Source organism: Anser cygnoides, chromosome 22 (assembly GCF_040182565.1).
Source record: "Anser cygnoides isolate HZ-2024a breed goose chromosome 22, Taihu_goose_T2T_genome, whole genome shotgun sequence".
In the NCBI taxonomy this organism is placed as follows: Eukaryota; Metazoa; Chordata; class Aves; order Anseriformes; family Anatidae; genus Anser; species Anser cygnoides.
The window spans coordinates 3,051,648-3,068,734 of record NC_089894.1 but is presented as its reverse complement, the minus strand read 5'-3'; the positions used below and the strand labels follow the sequence as shown (position 1 = coordinate 3,068,734).

The following is a 17,087-nucleotide window of genomic DNA, read 5'->3' as shown; positions in this document are numbered from 1 at the left end:
GGGGCAGTGCGAGGGGTCCGGGGGGGCTCGGCCGTGGGGGGGGGGGGGGGCCGCAAGGTGCCCCCCCGAAACCTCCCCACCCCGCGGGACCCGGCCTGGGGGGCGCAGGGACCCCCCCAGGGAACCCCCCCCCCGGGGTTTTGGGGGGCCCTGACCTCGGAATTGGGTGTGGGGGGGGGTCCCCGCAGGGCCCCCCCCTTGAGCTGGCGGGGGGGGGGGGGGGGGGTCCCAGCAGAGCCCCCCCCAGGCCTGGTTGGGGTTGGGGGGGGGTCCCTGCAGGGCCCCTGCCTTAGAGCTGGTTGGCGGGGGGGGTCCAGCAGAGCTCCCCCACAGCCTGGTTGGGGTTGGGGGGGGGTCCCTGCAGGGCCCCCACCTGGAGCTGGTTGGGGTTGGGGGGGTCCCTGCAGGGCGCCCCCCCACTGGGCCCCGTGGCTGTGAGGACAGAGGAAGCAGGAAAAGTCCCTCGTCCCCCCCGCGGCGACCCGAAAGCAGAAGTGGGAGCAGTGGGTGGGTGGTGGGGGGGGATACGGGCACAGGACACAGCGACAAGAGGGCCCCCCCGCAGGGACAGGTGGCCCAGGCACAGGCAGGCAGCATCAGTGTCACGGGGGTTTATTGGCGCTGGTGGCACTGGTGGCGCTGGTGGCGCTGGTGGCTCAGATGGCCGACTGCTCCTGCCGGAAGGGGTCGGTGGCCGGCGGGCGCTCGGGCTCGGTGGCCATGGCGGCCTGGCGCAGCGCGGCCATGTGCTCCTCCGCGGCCGCCAGCGAGCGGTCCACCCAGTCGCGGGCACCGGGCTGGTGGCAGGCGCTGCGCGTCACCAGCACCAGGTGGCTGACGGACAGCAGCAGCGCCGCGGCCCTGCGGGCGGCACGGCTGTGTCAGGGCAGACGCCCGCGGGGTGGCTTCGAACCGCGGCCCCCCCCCCCCCCCCCATGCGTCCCCCACGTGTCCCCCTCCCTCCCGCCGGTGTCACCTGGCGTCCAGCAGCTTGGGGTCCAGCGGCGGGTACATGGATCTCACCACGTCGTCCACCCTGGCGGCACCACGGGGACGGGGTCAGCACTGCGGGGACGCCGGGAGGGCCCTGCCACCGCACCCCCGGTGCCCCCCTCACCTGGGGCTGATGCGTTTGGCCACCACGATGATGTCACCCAGGCTGGAGGGTGACTTCACGCGGGCACCCGAGCCCATGGTCATGGCCACCAGCTTCTCCGTCAGCGTGTGGCAGATCTGCGGGGTCGGGGAGGTGGCAGGGTGGCTGCTCGGCACCCTGGGGACCGTGGGCACATCGGGTGCCACCGCCCGGACTCACCTTCAGGATGGCGATGCAGTGCGAGACCAGGCCCCTGTGGACAGGAGGAGACGTGACTCTGGGCAGACCCCGTCCTCGCCTCTACGTCCCCATCACCCGCCCGGCACGTGAGCCACCAACCCCACCATGGCCGCATCTGGACCCGTGGGGGTGTCCCCACACAGGGACATGCCTGGGGACCGTCCCCTCCTGTGGGGTCTGGGGACACCCAGAGCTCTGCTTGGCGGTGGCGGTTTGGGGACCAGTGGCGCGGGGCTTACGAGGCGTCCTCGATCCAGTCCTCGTTCTCCAGGATGGCCTCGATGTGTGGGTTGGTGATGACCACGTCGTCCAGCTCCAGCTCCGAGGGCTCCGACTGCGTCTCCATCGCCCCGATGAGGTCCACAATGGGCCTGGTGGAGATGCGGGTGGCTCTGGGGACAGTGCCACCTCCCCGCCCCTCCTGGGGTTCCCCAAGGCTTTTCCCACCCTATTGTCACAGTGCTCCACGTGTCCCCAGCATTGTCCCCAACCCCACAGGATGTGTCCCTCCCGGACCCACAGCACCTGGTGGGGACAGACCAGGGGACAGGGACAGAGCCACGCGTGACGACGGCGGGTGCACTCACTTGGTGTCGTAGGGGTGCAGGAGGTCTTTGGGGCGGCAGTAGCGCTGCCGGCACACCACCACCAGCGCCACGAAGGACGCCAGGAAGATGGTGGCCAGCACCCCGATGGCCACGATGACGACCGTCTCCATGGCTTGTCCCCGCCTGGCTCAGGCGCGTAGCTCCATCTCGGCCCCGGCGGTGCCTGTAGTGGGGGAAGCTGTGCCGCGGGGACGCAGGGGATGGTCCCCACCCCATCACCGTGCCCGCAGGGACATGGGGTGGTGATGGGATGGGGGGACGGGGATTGGTGAGGGCTGGTCTGCTGGGGGTAAGGGGACCCCAGAGCCTGGTCCCTATAGGGACTCCCAAATCCAGTCCCTATGGGGTTGCAGGGATTCCAGAGCCTGGTTCCTATAGGGAACCCCAAAGCCAGTCCCTATGGGGTTGCAGGGAGCCCAGAGCCTGGTTCCTATAGGGACCCCCAATGCCAGTCCCTATGAGGCTGCAGGGACCCCCTGAGCCCAGTCCCTACAGGTCCCCCAGAGCTGGGTCCCTACGGGGCTGCAGGGACCCTCAAAGCCTTGTCCTTATGGGGACCCTCACACCCAATCCCTACGGGACTCTGGGGACCCTGCAGCTGGTTCCTATGGAGACCCCCAGAGCCTGGTCCCTGTGGGGCTGCAGGGACCCCAAAGCCCAGTCACTATGGGGAACCTCAGACTCAGTCCCTCTGGGGCTGTGGGGACCGTGAGACTGGTTCCTACGGGGGTCCCCACAGCCTGGTCCTATGCAGCCGCAGAGACACCCAAAATCCATACAGGATTATGGAGACCCCACAGCCCAAGGCTACACAGACCCCAAACCCATTCCCTATAGGGCTGTGGGGACGCCCTGAGCCTGATCCCTATGGGGCTGCAGGGCCCCTCAAAGCCCGGTCCCTATGGAGAACCCCAGAACCAGTCCCTATGGGGCAGCAGGGCCCGCCAAAACCCCCTCCCAGTGGGGCAGCAGCGCCCCCAAAACCCCATCCTGAAACCCCATGGCCCGTCCCTGTGGAGCTGCGGGGCCACCCGGCCCCTAGGGGGCTCCCCCAAACCCGCTCCCTACGGGGACCCCCCCAAGCGGCTCCCCCAGGCCCGGCCCAGCCCCCCCCCGCTCCCTACCTGCTGCCAGCCGGAGCCGCTGGGGACGGGACCGGGACCGGGACCGGGATCGGGATCGGGTCCGGGATTGGGATTGGGATTGGGACGGGGTCCGGGATTGGGATCGGGACCGGGGCCACTTCCGCAGGGAGCGTGCAAACACCGCCGCGACCTTTACACCGTGACCAACACCCTGCCGCGGGGGGGCCACGCGTGTCCGGCCCCCCACGCTCCCTGCATCCCCCCCCCAACCTTTTTCCCCTTTTTCCCCAGTCCCACAGAATTTTAAGCGCTTCGGCTCGGGGGCGCTGTACTTGTGCCCCCCCGGTGACAGCGAGGGGAGGGGGCCCACGCCGGCCCCGGCCCCCCCGGCCCCCTTTCCCACCGCGATTAGCGCCTTAAGGCGGATTTGGGGCTGGAAAGCCGCTTCTGAGCTTTTAACCCCTTGGTGCCCAGCGGGGGGGTGGATTCCGGGGTGTCCCCCCCCCGCCCCTCTGCGCCCCCCCCCGCACCTGGAGCCGCGCGGCCGCGCACAAGATGGAGCCGGGGGGCGCCGAGCGGGGCCGGCAGCGGGACGGGAGCGGGGCCGGCAGCGGGGCCGGGGCTCTGCCGGGCCGCCCCCACCCCCGGCCGGTACCGCCCCCGGCCCGGCCCCGCCCGCGGCCCTGCCGAGGGGCCCCCGGGCGAGCCACGGGGTCCCAAAGAGTGCCGAGGTACCCGCGCTGCACCCCCGGCCGGCCCCCTCGGGGCCCCAAGTGGCCCCTTGCGGCTCCGACCTGTCCCAAAGTACCCCTTTGTTCCCCCAGGTGTCCCCACTGCAGCCCGAAGTACCCGCTTGTGCCCCAAAGTGTCCCAGAGTACTACACTGTGCCCCCAAACGTCCCCACTGCAGCCCAAAGTTTCCCTGTTGCATCCCAAACTGTCCGCATCGAATCCCAAAGCACTGCCTTTGTCCCTAAGTGTCCCCACTACACCCCCCAGTATCCCCGCTGCAGCACAAAGTGACCTCTTTGTGTCCCAAAGTATCCCCACTGCATCCCAGAGCCCCTCCGTTGTGCCCCAAAGTGTCTCAGAGTACCGCCCTGTGTCCCCAGATGTCCTCCCTGCATTCTGGTGTCCCTTTGTGTCCCACAGCATCCCCTCCTGTCCCAAAGACGCATCGCCCTGTGCCCCAGGGTATCCCCATTACATCCCAGTGTCCCCACTGCATCCCCAAATGCCCCTGTCGTGTCCCAGAGCATCTCTGTCATGTCCCGGTGTCCCCTCCACATCCCAGCCATTCCCCACCGTGCCCCAAACCACCCCCGCCGTACGCTGACCCGTCCCTGTTGCAACCCAAAGCATTGTCACCGTGTCCCAGAACATCCTCTCCATGCCATATAGTGTCCCCATTACGTCCCGAAGCATTTATGTTGTGTCCCTGCTGTGTCCCAAAACATCTCCAGCACCACCCAAAGCATCCCCACCCCCCAAGAGGTGTCTCCAGGGGACTGGGGCTCACATCCCGCCAGCACCCGCTCCCCACTCTATTGCTCTCAGCACCCGTCCCTGCTGCCTGTGGTCCCCAGGCCAAGGGACATGGGGTTTGGTGATGCCAGCCAGGAAACGTCCTACTCCAAAGCATGGGGAACATGGTCACCAGGGTGGCCTGCACTCTGACCCTTTTGGGGACACCAATTCCCCCCCCCTTCCCCCAAGCACTTCCTTCATCCTTATGGGGTACCAAGGGCACACACTGTCCCCAAGGGCCAACGGCAGCAGAGCCAAGAGGCATCGAGCCCTCCTGGCCCCACTCGGGGGGACAAGAGCTTGGGACACCCCTGTGTCCCTGTGGCGGTGGCCACCTGGCTTGGGGTCCCCACGGGTGCCCAAATGTCCTCGCGGCTGAACGGGCTCTTTATTCAGGAGCACCAGTGCCGGCCACCAGTCCCAGCCACAGCTCCTCCCTGCCCTCCCCATCCCAAGGGGTCTCATCCCCAGAGGGTCCGTGCCACCGTCCCCAGCGGTGTCCCCATCCCTCCAAACACGTCTGGGAGGCTCGAGCCGGGCCACCGCGCACCAGCGCTGCCCATCGCCGAGACGCCAACCGCCGTCACCCGCGCCCCGAGGTGCCGGGCGGCCGAGTCCTCCCCCGAGTCCCCGCCACTTCGTGTCCCCGCCGCTGGGCTCGTCCCCGTGCGTGTCCCCATGGCTGGGATTAGCCGTCGGGGAAGATGTAGCTGTACTGGTTGAGGATGTGCTCCACCACCTGGTTCTGGAAGACCATGTGCATGGCCATGTTGCCTTCCTCGCTCGCCGGCCGCAGCAACGTGGGGCCGAAGACGATGGCGACGCTCTGCACCGACATGCGGTTCTCCTCCTTGTACTCGATCACCCTGCGGGGACAAGGGACGGTGTCACCACCAGGCCCCTGAATGTGGCCCCCCACCCACGAGGTGGCCCCCTCTGCCCTCCTGCCACCACGGTTTTGGATGCTGGTGGGTTTTGGATGCTGGTGGGTGGGCAGGAGCGGGGACACAGAGGCGCGTGGCAGTGCCACGTGGTGTCACCTGCAGAGGTGCCGGAAGAGGAGCATCATGGTGTCGTGGTTGGCAGGCGGGAGGGAATACACCAGGTCACGGATGCAGCGTCCCCGCCGCGCTGGCTCCTGCATCTCTGCAAGGGGACAGAACAAAATAGGGCGATGGCTCCAGCGGCTGGAGCCATCCCTGTCCCCGTCCCTGTCCCCATCCCTTACTGATGGCAGCAATGAACTTGTCAAAGTGGCCGAAGGGGACAAGCGGCTCAGGCAGCTCGCGGAAGAAGAGCTTCAGGGCACCAGTGATGACGTGGATGTCCTCCCAGCGCCCATCGTCCAGGTCCAGGTGCTCATCTGTGGGGACAGGGTGGCACCTCAGGCTGGTCCTGGGGCACAGCCGGGGTGGGGACACCCATGGGTGTTCCCAGCTGTGGCTTTCAGCCCAGAGGGGACACCCGGCATGGGGACCCTACCGTGGTCCACTTTGTAGCGCAGCTTCTGGATGGTGGCCAGGTTGCCGCTGACCCGGTACAGCCCATCTATGTCCAGCCCTGGGGGATGCGGACAAGATCCTGGTCAGCCACAGCCACCCAGGTGGCACTGCCACCAGCTGTGGTGGCAGCAAGTGGCACTGGTTGCCATGATTGTGCCAGCTCGCAGCCCTAATCTGGTGGTTTTCATTGAAAACCCATCTGGGTTCCCCATCAAGTGTGGCCTTTCGCCAGCGAGGGGAGCGACGCCAGAGCTGGCACCACCCCGTCACCCTGTCCCTTTGTCCCCTGGGCTGTCCCCGTCCCCAGGCCCCATGGCAGTACCTCTCCTCTCCACAGTCTGGATGCACTGCTGGACGAAGCGGGGCACGGTGCCGCGCTCCCGCTCACACAGCACTTGTAGGGAGCAGCCGAAGACCTGGTCTGGAGAGGACACGGAGAGGTGAGCGGGGGTGGGGGGGGGAGTGGGGGGACGCTCGGGGGCGGCTGTGCCCGTGGGGGGCCCCTACCCTTGATGTAGCCCCGCTCACGCAGGGACTGCAGCGTCGGCCGCCTCTGCAGGAACTTGCGGAGTTTGTTGCGCACTTTGCTCGAGTCGCTCTCGGCCGTGCCCGCAGCCTGCCCGGACGCTGATGGGGATGGGGCAGGGGGTGAGCATCGCCCGTGGGGAGGTGACGGAGGTGACGTGGGGTGGCTCCCCGCGCCCCACGGATGGCTCCGACCGTGCCGTGGGACAGCAGAGCCACCAGCTCACCTGCGGCCCTCCTCTCCTCGCCGCCTCCCAGCTTCTCCCGGGACCCGAATTCCGTCCCACTCTCGGCGTCCTCCTCGGCAGGGAAGTCAGCGCCCTAGGGAAGGGGCAGCGTGGGACAGAGTCCCGGGGCCACAGCATGGCTGCGGTCAGAGGCAGCACCGGGTCCCCCTGCTCCAGGCCCTGCTCCAGCCCAGAGCGGCTTCTGGAGGTCTCCCAGGAGGAGCCCCCACAGCCTCTCCTGTGCCAGCTCCGCCACCGCCAGGGCACAGAAGCGCTTCCCGGCGGTCAGAGGGCACCTCCCAGGCCCCGCTTCGTGCCCGGTGCCCCTGGGCCCGGCTCCGTCCTCCCCGCGGGGATTTACGGGCACGGCCGGGATCCCCCGCAGCCTCCCCTCCAGGCCGAGCAGCCCCAGCTCCTGCTTTCTCTCCTCCCAGCGGAGCTGCTCCGGTCCCCACAACTTCGTGGCCCTTCCCTGGGGTCTCTGCAGCCTGCCTGGCCTCTCTGGTGCCCGGGGACCAATTTACTGAGGGTGTCCCCTACCCCATCACCCAGACCACTGGTGAGGATGCTGAGCAGGACTGGACCCGGCACCGACCCCTGGGGAGCTCCCCTCGTTACCAGCCTCCGACCAGGCTTCGTGCCACCGACCTCCACCCCCTAGGTCCAGCCGCTCAGCCCCGTTTGGACCCATCCTGCTGCCCGCCCATCCCGCCCACACGGCGCCAGCTTAGCGCTCACCAGCCGGGCGATGCTGTCCGCGATGGCCTTCTGCCAGGTGACGATGATCTGCTCCGAGTCGTGCTGGATGAGGAACTCGGAGCCCTCCCGCGTCCTCAGCTACGAGAGCAGCGGTCAGGCCAGGGCCACTGGGCTGTGGCCGAGAACAGGGCGCAACTCATTGCACCGATGGCCCCAGTTTGGGCTTTTTGCCTGTGGGCTGGGTGCTGCCCAGGCTGGAAATTTCCTCCCTGTGCCAAGCTCGAGAGGAGAACCAACACCCACCCCCCCACCCCGTGAGCAGGCAGTGCCAGCCCCCAGGGGGCAGCAGGGATGGCCCTTGGTGACATGTGGCTCAGGAAAGGCACTGCAGCACGGTCCCCAGCGTCCCCACGGTGATAGATCACAGCAAGTCCCACTCCAGGGGAGGTTGTGGCGTTGGCAGCCAGGCAGGTGGGTGCTGGCTTTGCCATACAGCCTGCAGCCCCCACTCTGTCCCCGCTGGGTGACCAAGGTCCCTACGCCACCACCGAGCTCACCTCCAGGACGTGCTTCTTGCTGGACTTGTCCTTGCTGGCCCAGGTGACAGTGGCCCCACGCAGCTCCACCGTGTGCTCCGGCATGGTCAGGCTGCCCGGGTGCCTCTGCAGGAGCAAGGGGACAGGGTGGCACTGCGGCCAGCGTCCCCCTGGGGGACCGCGAGCTGGTGCTGGCCCCGCACGCTGGACCTGCTTTTGGCTTTTCTCCACCCAAAATGCAGCCATTCCCCCCTCATGGGACCGCCATGGGACATGTCTGTCCCCAAGGGCTCCCTGCTGGGGGGGGCAGGCATTGCCCTGTGCCGAGAGCACTGCGGCCACTGGCTGGAGGGGTGGGGGGACTTAAAGCCACTGTCACCCGGTGGGGACAGCCCCTGCCCTGCACCGAGTCCCGGGGGCCAGGGTCTGTTGGTGACAGCCTTGCACTGGCACCGTGTTTGCATGGGGAAGGCTGAGCCCTGTCCCTTGCAGGCTGCTGGGTGCACGTCCCCCCTGGGGACACCGTGGGGTTTTAGGGGGACTGGCCATCTCACCCATGTCCTGGCCTTGGGGCCGCTCTGGGCACGCGCCCCTCCACCAGCCCCCATCCACCCACATCGGGGGGGTGCCGGAGCCCCCCGTGCACCACGTCCCTGCGGTGGGGACAGCAGCGTTCCCCCCGCTGCCGGTTCGGCCTGGCCCCGTCCCTTCCCTGCAGCACCGCAGGGTGTTGCAAGCCCGCGGCACCGCGGCAGCTTCTGCATTCGGTGTGGGCTGGGGGCTGGGCTGGGCCCCGCTTCCCCCGGCACTGGGCTCGGTGTGACGGCAAAACGCCGGGCACAGCCCATGCACAGCTCGGACAGACCGTGGAAGTGTCCCACTGCCACCGCTGCTGTGTCCCAGAGTGTCACCGCACCCTGCCTCTGCAGGCTCTGTCAGCGAAACGTGGGTGCTTGCTCTGTCCTGTGGGTGCTGGCCCCAGTCCGTGGGTGCTGGCCCTGTCCTGCTGGTGCTGGCCCTTTCCTGCAGGTTCTGACCCCATTCTGATGGTGCTGGCCCTGTCCTATGGGTGCTGGTCCCGTCCTGTTGGTGGTGTCCTGTCTGGCCCTGTCTTGGGTGCTGGTGTCTGTTGGTGGTGACCCCTTGTTGGTGCTGTTCTGTTGTGCTGGCCTTGTCCTGCTGATGCTGGCCTTGTCCTATGGGTGCTGGCCCTGTCCTGTTGGTGCTGGCCCCGCTCTGTTGGTGCTGGCCCTGTCCTGTTGGTGCTGGCCCTGTCCTATGGGTGCTGTCCCTGTCCTACGGGCTCTGGTCCTGTCCCATATGTTACAGCCCTGTGCTGCAGCTGCTGTTCCCATCCCATGGGTGCTGTCCCTGTCCTGCAGGTGCTGTCCGTGTCCCATGGGTGCTGCCCCAATCTCATGGGTGCAGCCTTGTCCCATGGGTGCTGGCCATGTCCTGCAGGTGCTGCCCCATCCTGTCGGTGCTGCCCTGTTCCGTGGGTGCTGGCCCCATCCTGCAGGTGCTGGCCCTGTCCCACGGGTGCTGGCTCTGTGCGGGGCCCCATGGCGCTCACCAGGGCACCAGTGGACGAGTGCTTGGAGTCCTTGAAGAAGGTCAGGATCCCGCCCTCCAGCACAGTCCAGGACGAGCTCCAGTTTTTCCTGGGGACGAGATGGGGGGGGTCACGTTTGGGCACAGGCACAGGTGTCCCCCCGGCCACCCTGGGCTTGTGTTGCAGCTGGAGGGGCGTGGGGACACACTTACCGCAACCGCTTCCCCCTGTCCGCCGTCTTGGTCCTGTTGAGCACGCCGGCCTTGTCGAGGCTTTTGAACTGGAAATTCAGGCACGGGGGGGTCAGCTTTGCCCCTCGCGGGCTGGCACAGACCTCTCCCCCCCCGCCCTCTGCATCCCCTGGGGTGGTGGCACCCCAGGGTGCTCACCTTCTCCTCCTTCAGCCCCGGTGCCGTTGGCGTGCAGCTGGGCCAGGCGAGGAGCCCGCTGTCCTGGCTGGAGCTGCTGCTGGCTCGGTGGTGCCGGCCGCCCGCCAGGACCTGGGGGACAGTGACCAGGTGATGCTTGGCTCCGTGCCCGCTGCTCCCCAGGGCTGCTCCCCTCGCTCGCACCCCCCCCAAGGTTCTTGTGCTTTGCCAGCCATCTCTGCCCCCGTCTCTGTCCCCATCCCCATCCCCATCTTCATCCTTGTCCTCAACCCCATCCCTGTCCTTATTCCTGTCCCCATTCTCATCTCCATCCCCATCCCAATCCTCATGCCCATCCCTGTCCCCATCCTCATTCTTGTCCTCATCCTCGTCCCTGTTTCCTTCCCCCTTCCTGTCCCTGCCTGTCTCCATCCCCATCCCAATTCTCGTTCTCATCCTCATCCTTTTTGTCCTCATTGTCATCCTTTTCCGTATCCTTGTCCTCATCTTCATCTTCATCCTCATCTTTGCCCTTTTCTCTGTCTTCAACTGCATCGTCTTCATCATCATCCTAATCCTCATCTCATCCACGTCCTAAACCTCATCCTCATCCCCATCCACATGTCCATCCCCATCCCCATTTAAATTTTCATCCCTATCCCCATCCTGTCTCCCATCCCCATTCCCAACGTCCTCCTCCTCATCATCATCCCTGTCCTCATCTTTGTCCCCATCCCATCCCATCCCATCCCATCCCATCCCGTCCCGTCCAGTCCCGTCCCGTCCCGTCCCGTCCCGTCCCCATACCGTCTCTGTGCCGAAGTGCTCAGGGTATCCGGGTGCTCCCTCGGGGTGGCTGTGCCCGTACCAGCCCGGGGACGAGCCCAGCTCCTCAGGGTACCTCGGGGGCAGATAGTGAGCAGCCCCCTGCTCATAGGAGCCCAGGGGTGAGTAGTCCTCCTCGGGGTAGCCCTCCAGCTCATCCGGAGACAGGTCGGGATAATCCGTTTCCGGAGTGGGCGGCTAGGGAATGGAGCAGGGTGAAGGTGGCGCTGGCACCGAGCGCGTCCCCGCTGCATCCCCGCTGTGTCCCCGCTGCGTCCCCGTCCCCACGCGCCCCGCAGGGTGCTCACCCGCTGCTCCATGGGGCTGTACGGCGTCAGCCCAGGGTACATATCCTGGGAGCTGTCTCCCGTGTGTGGGGGGTCCCACGACGTCTCACCTGTTACCGAATTATAGAAAAAAGCCTGTCCGCTGGCTTCGTCCACGTACTGGCCCCACTCGGCAAACTGCGGGCTGTGGGAGAGCGAGGAGGCGGGCGAGGCGGCGGGACTCACTCCATCTTCTGCCTGCTCAAAGGGGCAATCCCACGTGGTCTCGCCGGTGACTGGGTTGTAATAAAACAAGTGTCCAGAGTCCGTGTCCATGTGGGTTTCCCAGTCTGTCCTGGAGCCGCGGGGCTCCTCGGGCGCTGGCGGGGCCGAGCTGCCCGTGGCGGCTTCCTCCTGCAGCTCCTGGATGTTGAGGTAGACGTGGGCAGGCGGCTCCTCGGACTCCTTGCGCACCTGGGGGGGATGGGGACATGTCACTGGGGTGTCCTGGCTGGCACTGGGGTGGCAAGCAGCTTGTCTAAGCCTTGGGGACATGGCACGGGTTGTCCCGTCCTGTGGGGCCGGATCCTGCCCTGCTCTGGTAGCGGGGATGTCCTTCACGCGTGGGCACCAAGCGGTGGGACCCTCGTGCGGGGGCGAGTGATGGGAAGTGCTGCCAGCTGGGGGGGGGGCATCGTGGCCCCTGGAGTCATCACCCGTGTCATCACCTGCACCCACAGCGCCTGCACCCCAAGGTCTGCGCTAGCATCGCCTGCAGCCCCAGCACCAACACACGCATCCTCTGCACCCCCTGCCTCTTCCTCCTCACTCCTCACCAGTGCTGCAGTCACTGCCATCAGCACCCCAACACCCGCCCCCCCCCTCACCAGCCCCCACTTTACCTTCATCTTCGGTGCCCCCAAAATCTGCACCCCAGCACCGGCACCCGCATCACCAACAGGCACATCACCCGCACCCCCAGCCTCTGTCCCTGCATCATCGGCACCCCCAGCACCTGCACCCACCTCATCTGCACCCCAGCAACTGCACCCACGTCACCTGCACACATCCGCGCCCACCTCGCCACCACCCCGCTCACCCCCGCCCATGCCTCCAGCACCCGCAGCTGCTGAGCTGGGGCCGCCAGCCCCAAATAGACGCCTGCTTCCAGCCGCGATGGGGCTGCTCAGAGAGGAGAGGCTCCCCTCCCTCCCCGGGTAGGACCCCTCCTCCAGTCCTACCCATGCTCTGTGCCCCAGCTTTCGCCTCTTCCCCATTTTGGCTTCATTGCTCGAGGTCTTACTGCATCTTCCAGCCTTCGAAACCAGCCCGCAGCTTCCTGAGCCTGCGGTGCAGAGCCAGCCCCGGCCCCACGTCCCTCTGGGTGACGGTGCCCAGTGGGGGGGGACCAAGAGGGGCCCCCGTCCCCACTCCCAGCGACACCCAAGCAGGGCTCGGTCCGGATGGGGACATGTCGCCGCAGGGTCGGTGGCCAGGAGCAGGAAGAGGTTGCAAACCCACACTGTTACCCTTTGCTCTCCCCAGCTTTTACAGCCCCCGAGCCTTCCTGCAATGGCAGCAGGGACAAAGTTTCCCCACCACAACCCTGCCTGCCACCGGGGGTGGGGGGGACAGCAGTCAGCAGCCCTGTGACACCCCATCACCCCCTGCAGCAGCACGCTGGGTGATCCATCACCCCCACACCAGCACCCTGGGGTGCAGGGGCAGAAACATGGAGCAAGAGGCCACCTTCATCCTGGGGACAAGGGACGCAGGCCAGGGACAGGGCACCTGGTGGTCCTGCCCTCCCTCCCCCCAGCCCAGAGCTCCCCACTCACTCACACCGTTTGTATCTTCAGTTGTTTTGCTTCCCCAGGGGGTAGGAAACCACAAGCTGGTTCCTGTCCCTGCTTGGGGACAGATATTTCTGCACCCCTGCACCCATCCGCTGCCTCCCCCGGCACCCGCAGAAAATTCAGGGAAGACCTGGGGTCACCACACAGTGTGCCAGGGCTCTCCAGGTGCCGGAGCTCTCCCTACACTCCCACTACAGCTGGGGTCCCCCTCGAACCCCTCTCCCGGTCCCTACCTTGCCCAGATGGAGCAGCCGCGACACCCTGCTGCGGGAGCGCTGCAGCACGCTGCCTGCCCGCTCGCCCATGGCGGTGGGCGCAGTGGGGCCGAGGCGCTCCGACGGGCGCAGCGGGGCCGAGATGCTCCTGCACAGCAGCGACGCCGGCCAGCCCCGCTATGGGCCCGAGCGTGTCGCCCGCTTCCTGTTGGCTCGGTGGGGCGGAAGAGCGGTGGCGGCGAGCGGAGCTCCCCCAGATGCGGAATCAGCTCCTGGGGACATTTTTAGGCGTTCGGCGGTGGGGGCTGCTGGGACCGTGCAGGGGGAGCAGCTGAGATGCTGCAGCGGGGATGCGACCGGCACCGTCCCAGGAAAACTTCCCCCAGCATCAGGTTTTCTCAGCTGGGATGGGTTGGGGGCCACACCAAAAGCACAAGCATTCGGGAAGGTGACGAATGCACGTGAACACCCGAGTGTCGGGGCAGCAGCTCCAGGATGAGGTATGGCAGCTCCTGGGCTGCAAAAGCCGGCTGCTTTGAGCGGCCGTGAGGTTCAGCAGTGCCGGTGCAGGCGGGGCGGATACAATCCACTTTGGGACCCTGCTCACCAGCACCCATGGGTGAGGACAGCAGGGAGGCACGGGGGGAGTGTCCCCAGAGCTGAACCCACCCAGCTTTGGGGCCATGGGAGCTCAGGGCAAACAGAAGTGCCTGGCTCTTATTTCCTGCTGGCTTCACCCTGCGGCCCAGGCCGGTATCAATGGCTTTAGCCGAGCAAAGAGCACCGGGAAGCAGCCGGTGCCTGCTGGGAACACCAGGGAATGTCCCCTCGGGAGGCTGCAGAAGTCCAAGCAGCCCAGGGGTGACCTGCCCCCCCCCCCAAACACACGGAGCTCTCTCCCTCGGCATGGCACAGCCGGGGTTGCAGCTCTGCTCCAACAGCGATAGACGGGGTGCAAAGCCCGGTCCCCACAACGGAAACCCCTTTTCCCCCACCCAAACACCCCCAGTATCAGCCCAAGGGAGTGGGGGACACCCCGGATGCCTGGGCTGCGGGTGCTGAGCCCATGGGTGCTGCGGGTGTGTGCATGGGGTGACGCCCCGGGGGTGGTCCTGGGTGTGAGGGTGACACCTTGGTCCCTCCCTCCCAGTTCAGCACCCACAAGCACCCTGCACTGGGGGTGACCCAGGGAGAGGTTCCGGGGCTAGGGGCGAGGGAACGTGGGACCCCTCCACCACCACCGTGCCCCGGCTGCTGTCACCACTGAGCAAGGGGCTGCGAGGCTCCCCCCACCCTTGGGTGCCCCCTTGGCAAAATGTGTGCAGGTGGGAGCAGCACCTGCATCCAGGACCCCCAGGAGGGCCCCTCGCTACTTACTGGAGTGGGGTGAGAGTCGGTTTTGGGGTGCCGGGGTGCCTGCCCGCCTGGCCCCAGGGTGCACCCAGCACCCCCCTCCTTGCTGAGTGCTGCCTGCAGGTGAGACACCCGCCCCTCGAGGGAGGAGTTGCTGCACTTCCCTGTTAACCCCTTTCTGCCTCTTCTTGCCCCAGAACAATGCCTGGAGGAGGCACAGGGACTCCGACGCCCCCCATTCTGCGCTGCCACACTGGCTTGGCATGCTGGCTCTGTGCCCTGCTGGGACCTGTGCTCCTTCTGCCTGGGGGATAATTCAGCCCTCGGGACACCGGCTGTGCCCCAAACCTGCTCCCACTGCCCAGCTGGGGGGCGTTGGCCCCCCATGAGCCCCTCCAGTGCCAGTGTGCGTCCTCCTGTGGGTGGGTTAGGATGAGAAGCAGGAGGGGACGATGGCAGCTGGGGACAGCATCGCTCCCCACAGACCCGTGGCCAATACCGGGGTGCGTGGGTGGGTGATGTGCTCTGGACCCAGAGCCCAGGACCCCCACAGCCCCTCTCGGCACATCCACGCCACCCTCAGTCTGACACCAAAACCCCGGGGCGCACCCTGCTCCTGGCCCCGTCCCCCCGCCTGCCCTGGGGGACAGTGACCCCCAGGGATGGGGAAACCGAGGCACAGCACAGCAGAGGCCCGCTTTGGAAAGGACCTCGGGGGGGGCGATTCCTCACCTCTGGTTGCCGTTGTGGCCCAGAGCCGGCAGCACAGCTGCCCTGGCTGGGCTGGGGGCTTGGCCCCGAGACGCCGGCATTTCCTGCAGATCAGGTTTGCCCCGTGGGGCCAGCTCCGTGGGGAGCTGCGCGGGGCCCTGGCAGTGGCAGCGGTGCCGGGGGGCCCTGGGTGCCGAGCCCCGTTGGGTGCAGGGAGAGGACAGCGAGGGGGGGCTCTGTGCTTAGGGGAGGGGCCCCAAGCGTCCTGCTGTCCCCCGCCCCCCTACACCCTACATTTGGGACAGCACTGGGGACGTCACCGTACCTGAGCCATGTGGTCGGACCCCGGCCGCCTCGCCGTGTCCGTGTCCTTGCTGGGCACGCAGAGGGTTTCCGAGCGGCTCTTGCTGAGTGGCCGAGGGCGTGCAGGGGGGGTCCCCATGGGGTCCCATGGTGGTGGCACCATGTGGCACCGGCGTCGCCCTGGCCAGGTCGTCCAGGGACTGCGTGGGCCGCATGGGCTCAGCGGGGTGGGGGCTTGGCGCTGGGGCTGCCCGGAAAGAGCTGAGGGTGGGCGGCAAATCCCCCCTGGCCGTGGGCGCCGCGCCGATGAAGCGGTACTCGTAGGCTGCCGGCGGCTCCGGCTCCGGCTCCGGCTCCTCGTGGTAGAGTGGCGCCGGGGAGGCGATGGGGGGCAGCTCCTTGACGTACTGGGCCGGGATGTAGAAGGGCCGCGCGTCCCGGCTCTTCCTCACGTGCCACCAGTGGTCGTTGGTGCGCTTCAGCAGGACGTAGCGCTCGTTGGGCTTGATGGAGACCAGCGTCCCGTCCTTGGCCCGGTACTCGAAGCCGTACTCCACCAGCACGTAGACCTCCTCCGGCGCCCCCGCCGACTCCATGGCGGGCCCAGCTCCTCCGCCTGCGGGAGAGGGCGCGGGGATGGGGCTGACGGCTCCTCCCCACCCGCCCCGGGGCATTTTGGCAGCCCCGAGCCCCTCTGGGGGACCCCCAGCCATGGGTCCCCACCACCCTGGACGCCCCGCGCTATCCGTGAGCGCCCGAACCTGCCCGGAGTGTCCCGGGCCCGTCCCCGGCGTCCCCCAAAGCTCACCTGGGGCGGCAGCGGGGCCCGTCCCGGCTCGCCCTGCGCTGCTGCTGCACGGCCCTGAAGCGAGGGGGCGGCGGGCCCGGCAGCCCGGCCTATTTCCTCCCCGGGAGGGAGGGAAGGGGTGATGGCGGAGGGGACGCGAGGAAGCGGCTGCTCGCGGTGGTTCCTGCCGCAGGAAGGGCCCTGCCCGGAGGCTGAGCTGGATCCGGCCTCGCCGGGGCCTCAGCCTCCGTGGCGGGCGATGCCGTCACCGGGCCTGGGGGTCCCCCCGAGGGGTTTGTCTCCAACCCAGGCGTGGGGAGGATGCTGTGGGGTGGGGGTGGGTGCGCCCCAGGGCACCCCCGGTGTCGGGGAAGGGAGAGGGGCAGGGGAACGGAGGTGGCACCTCGCGTGGGAGATGCTGAAGGACGGGGGGAGCAGGTGGGGAGGGATATGGGGCTGGAAATGGTGGGACAGGGACGGTGCCACAGGCCCGAGGGTGCTGAGGGCGAGCAGAGGGACAGGATGGGGACTATCCCGGTGAGGAAGCAGGCAGCATGTCCCACACCAAGGGACAGGGAGGCACCCTGGGGTGCCAGGAAGAGCACCCCAACAGCCCGCAGTTCAGCTGGGCACCCTGCACCCACAGCAGCCCCAAAAAATGCAGGTGGATGCAAACATGGAGGACATCAAATATGGAGACAAGGTCGCATCACTGACAGCAAACCCCTCCTGCCGAGGCACAGCATGGGCCCGGCTTCGGCACCCCCTGTGGAGAAGCAAACCCAGGAGATACAAACACGGCAGAT

The 17,087-nt window shown here is 67.4% G+C and overlaps 2 protein-coding genes across 6 annotated transcripts; both read right to left on the bottom strand.

The window, feature by feature from the left end:
- Positions 1-596: 596 nt before the first annotated feature.
- On the bottom strand, positions 597-3,698 carry TMEM98 (transmembrane protein 98). Of its 5 annotated transcripts, none has more exons than XM_066981645.1 (8): positions 3,560-3,688; positions 3,069-3,219; positions 1,924-2,107; positions 1,576-1,707; positions 1,316-1,349; positions 1,118-1,233; positions 977-1,036; positions 597-876 (listed from the first exon to the last, which is right to left on the bottom strand). In XM_066981645.1, the coding sequence occupies exons 3-8, from the start codon at positions 2,052-2,054 to the stop codon at positions 657-659; spliced, it is 693 nt and encodes a 230-aa protein (XP_066837746.1). In that variant the 5' UTR covers positions 2,055-2,107; positions 3,069-3,219; positions 3,560-3,688; the 3' UTR covers positions 597-656. The 5 variants fall into 5 exon arrangements, with proteins under 5 accessions (XP_066837746.1, XP_066837747.1, XP_066837745.1 ...); XM_066981646.1 differs by having other exon boundaries at positions 3,069-3,087; positions 3,560-3,665; XM_066981644.1 differs by lacking the exon at positions 3,069-3,219 and having other exon boundaries at positions 3,560-3,698.
- A 1,229-nt stretch (positions 3,699-4,927) lies between these two features.
- ARHGAP27 (Rho GTPase activating protein 27) lies at positions 4,928-16,518 on the bottom strand. The gene is given in 17 exon segments (XM_066981638.1): positions 4,928-5,422; positions 5,597-5,702; positions 5,785-5,919; positions 6,039-6,116; positions 6,381-6,479; positions 6,566-6,685; positions 6,811-6,904; positions 7,549-7,647; positions 8,067-8,171; positions 9,619-9,706; positions 9,810-9,877; positions 9,987-10,097; positions 10,773-10,988; positions 11,099-11,530; positions 15,517-15,624; positions 15,626-16,110; positions 16,303-16,518. Coding segments are annotated over 16 exon segments (2,502 nt in total). The 5' UTR covers positions 16,091-16,110; positions 16,303-16,518; the 3' UTR covers positions 4,928-5,244.
- Positions 16,519-17,087: the final 569 nt, after the last annotated feature.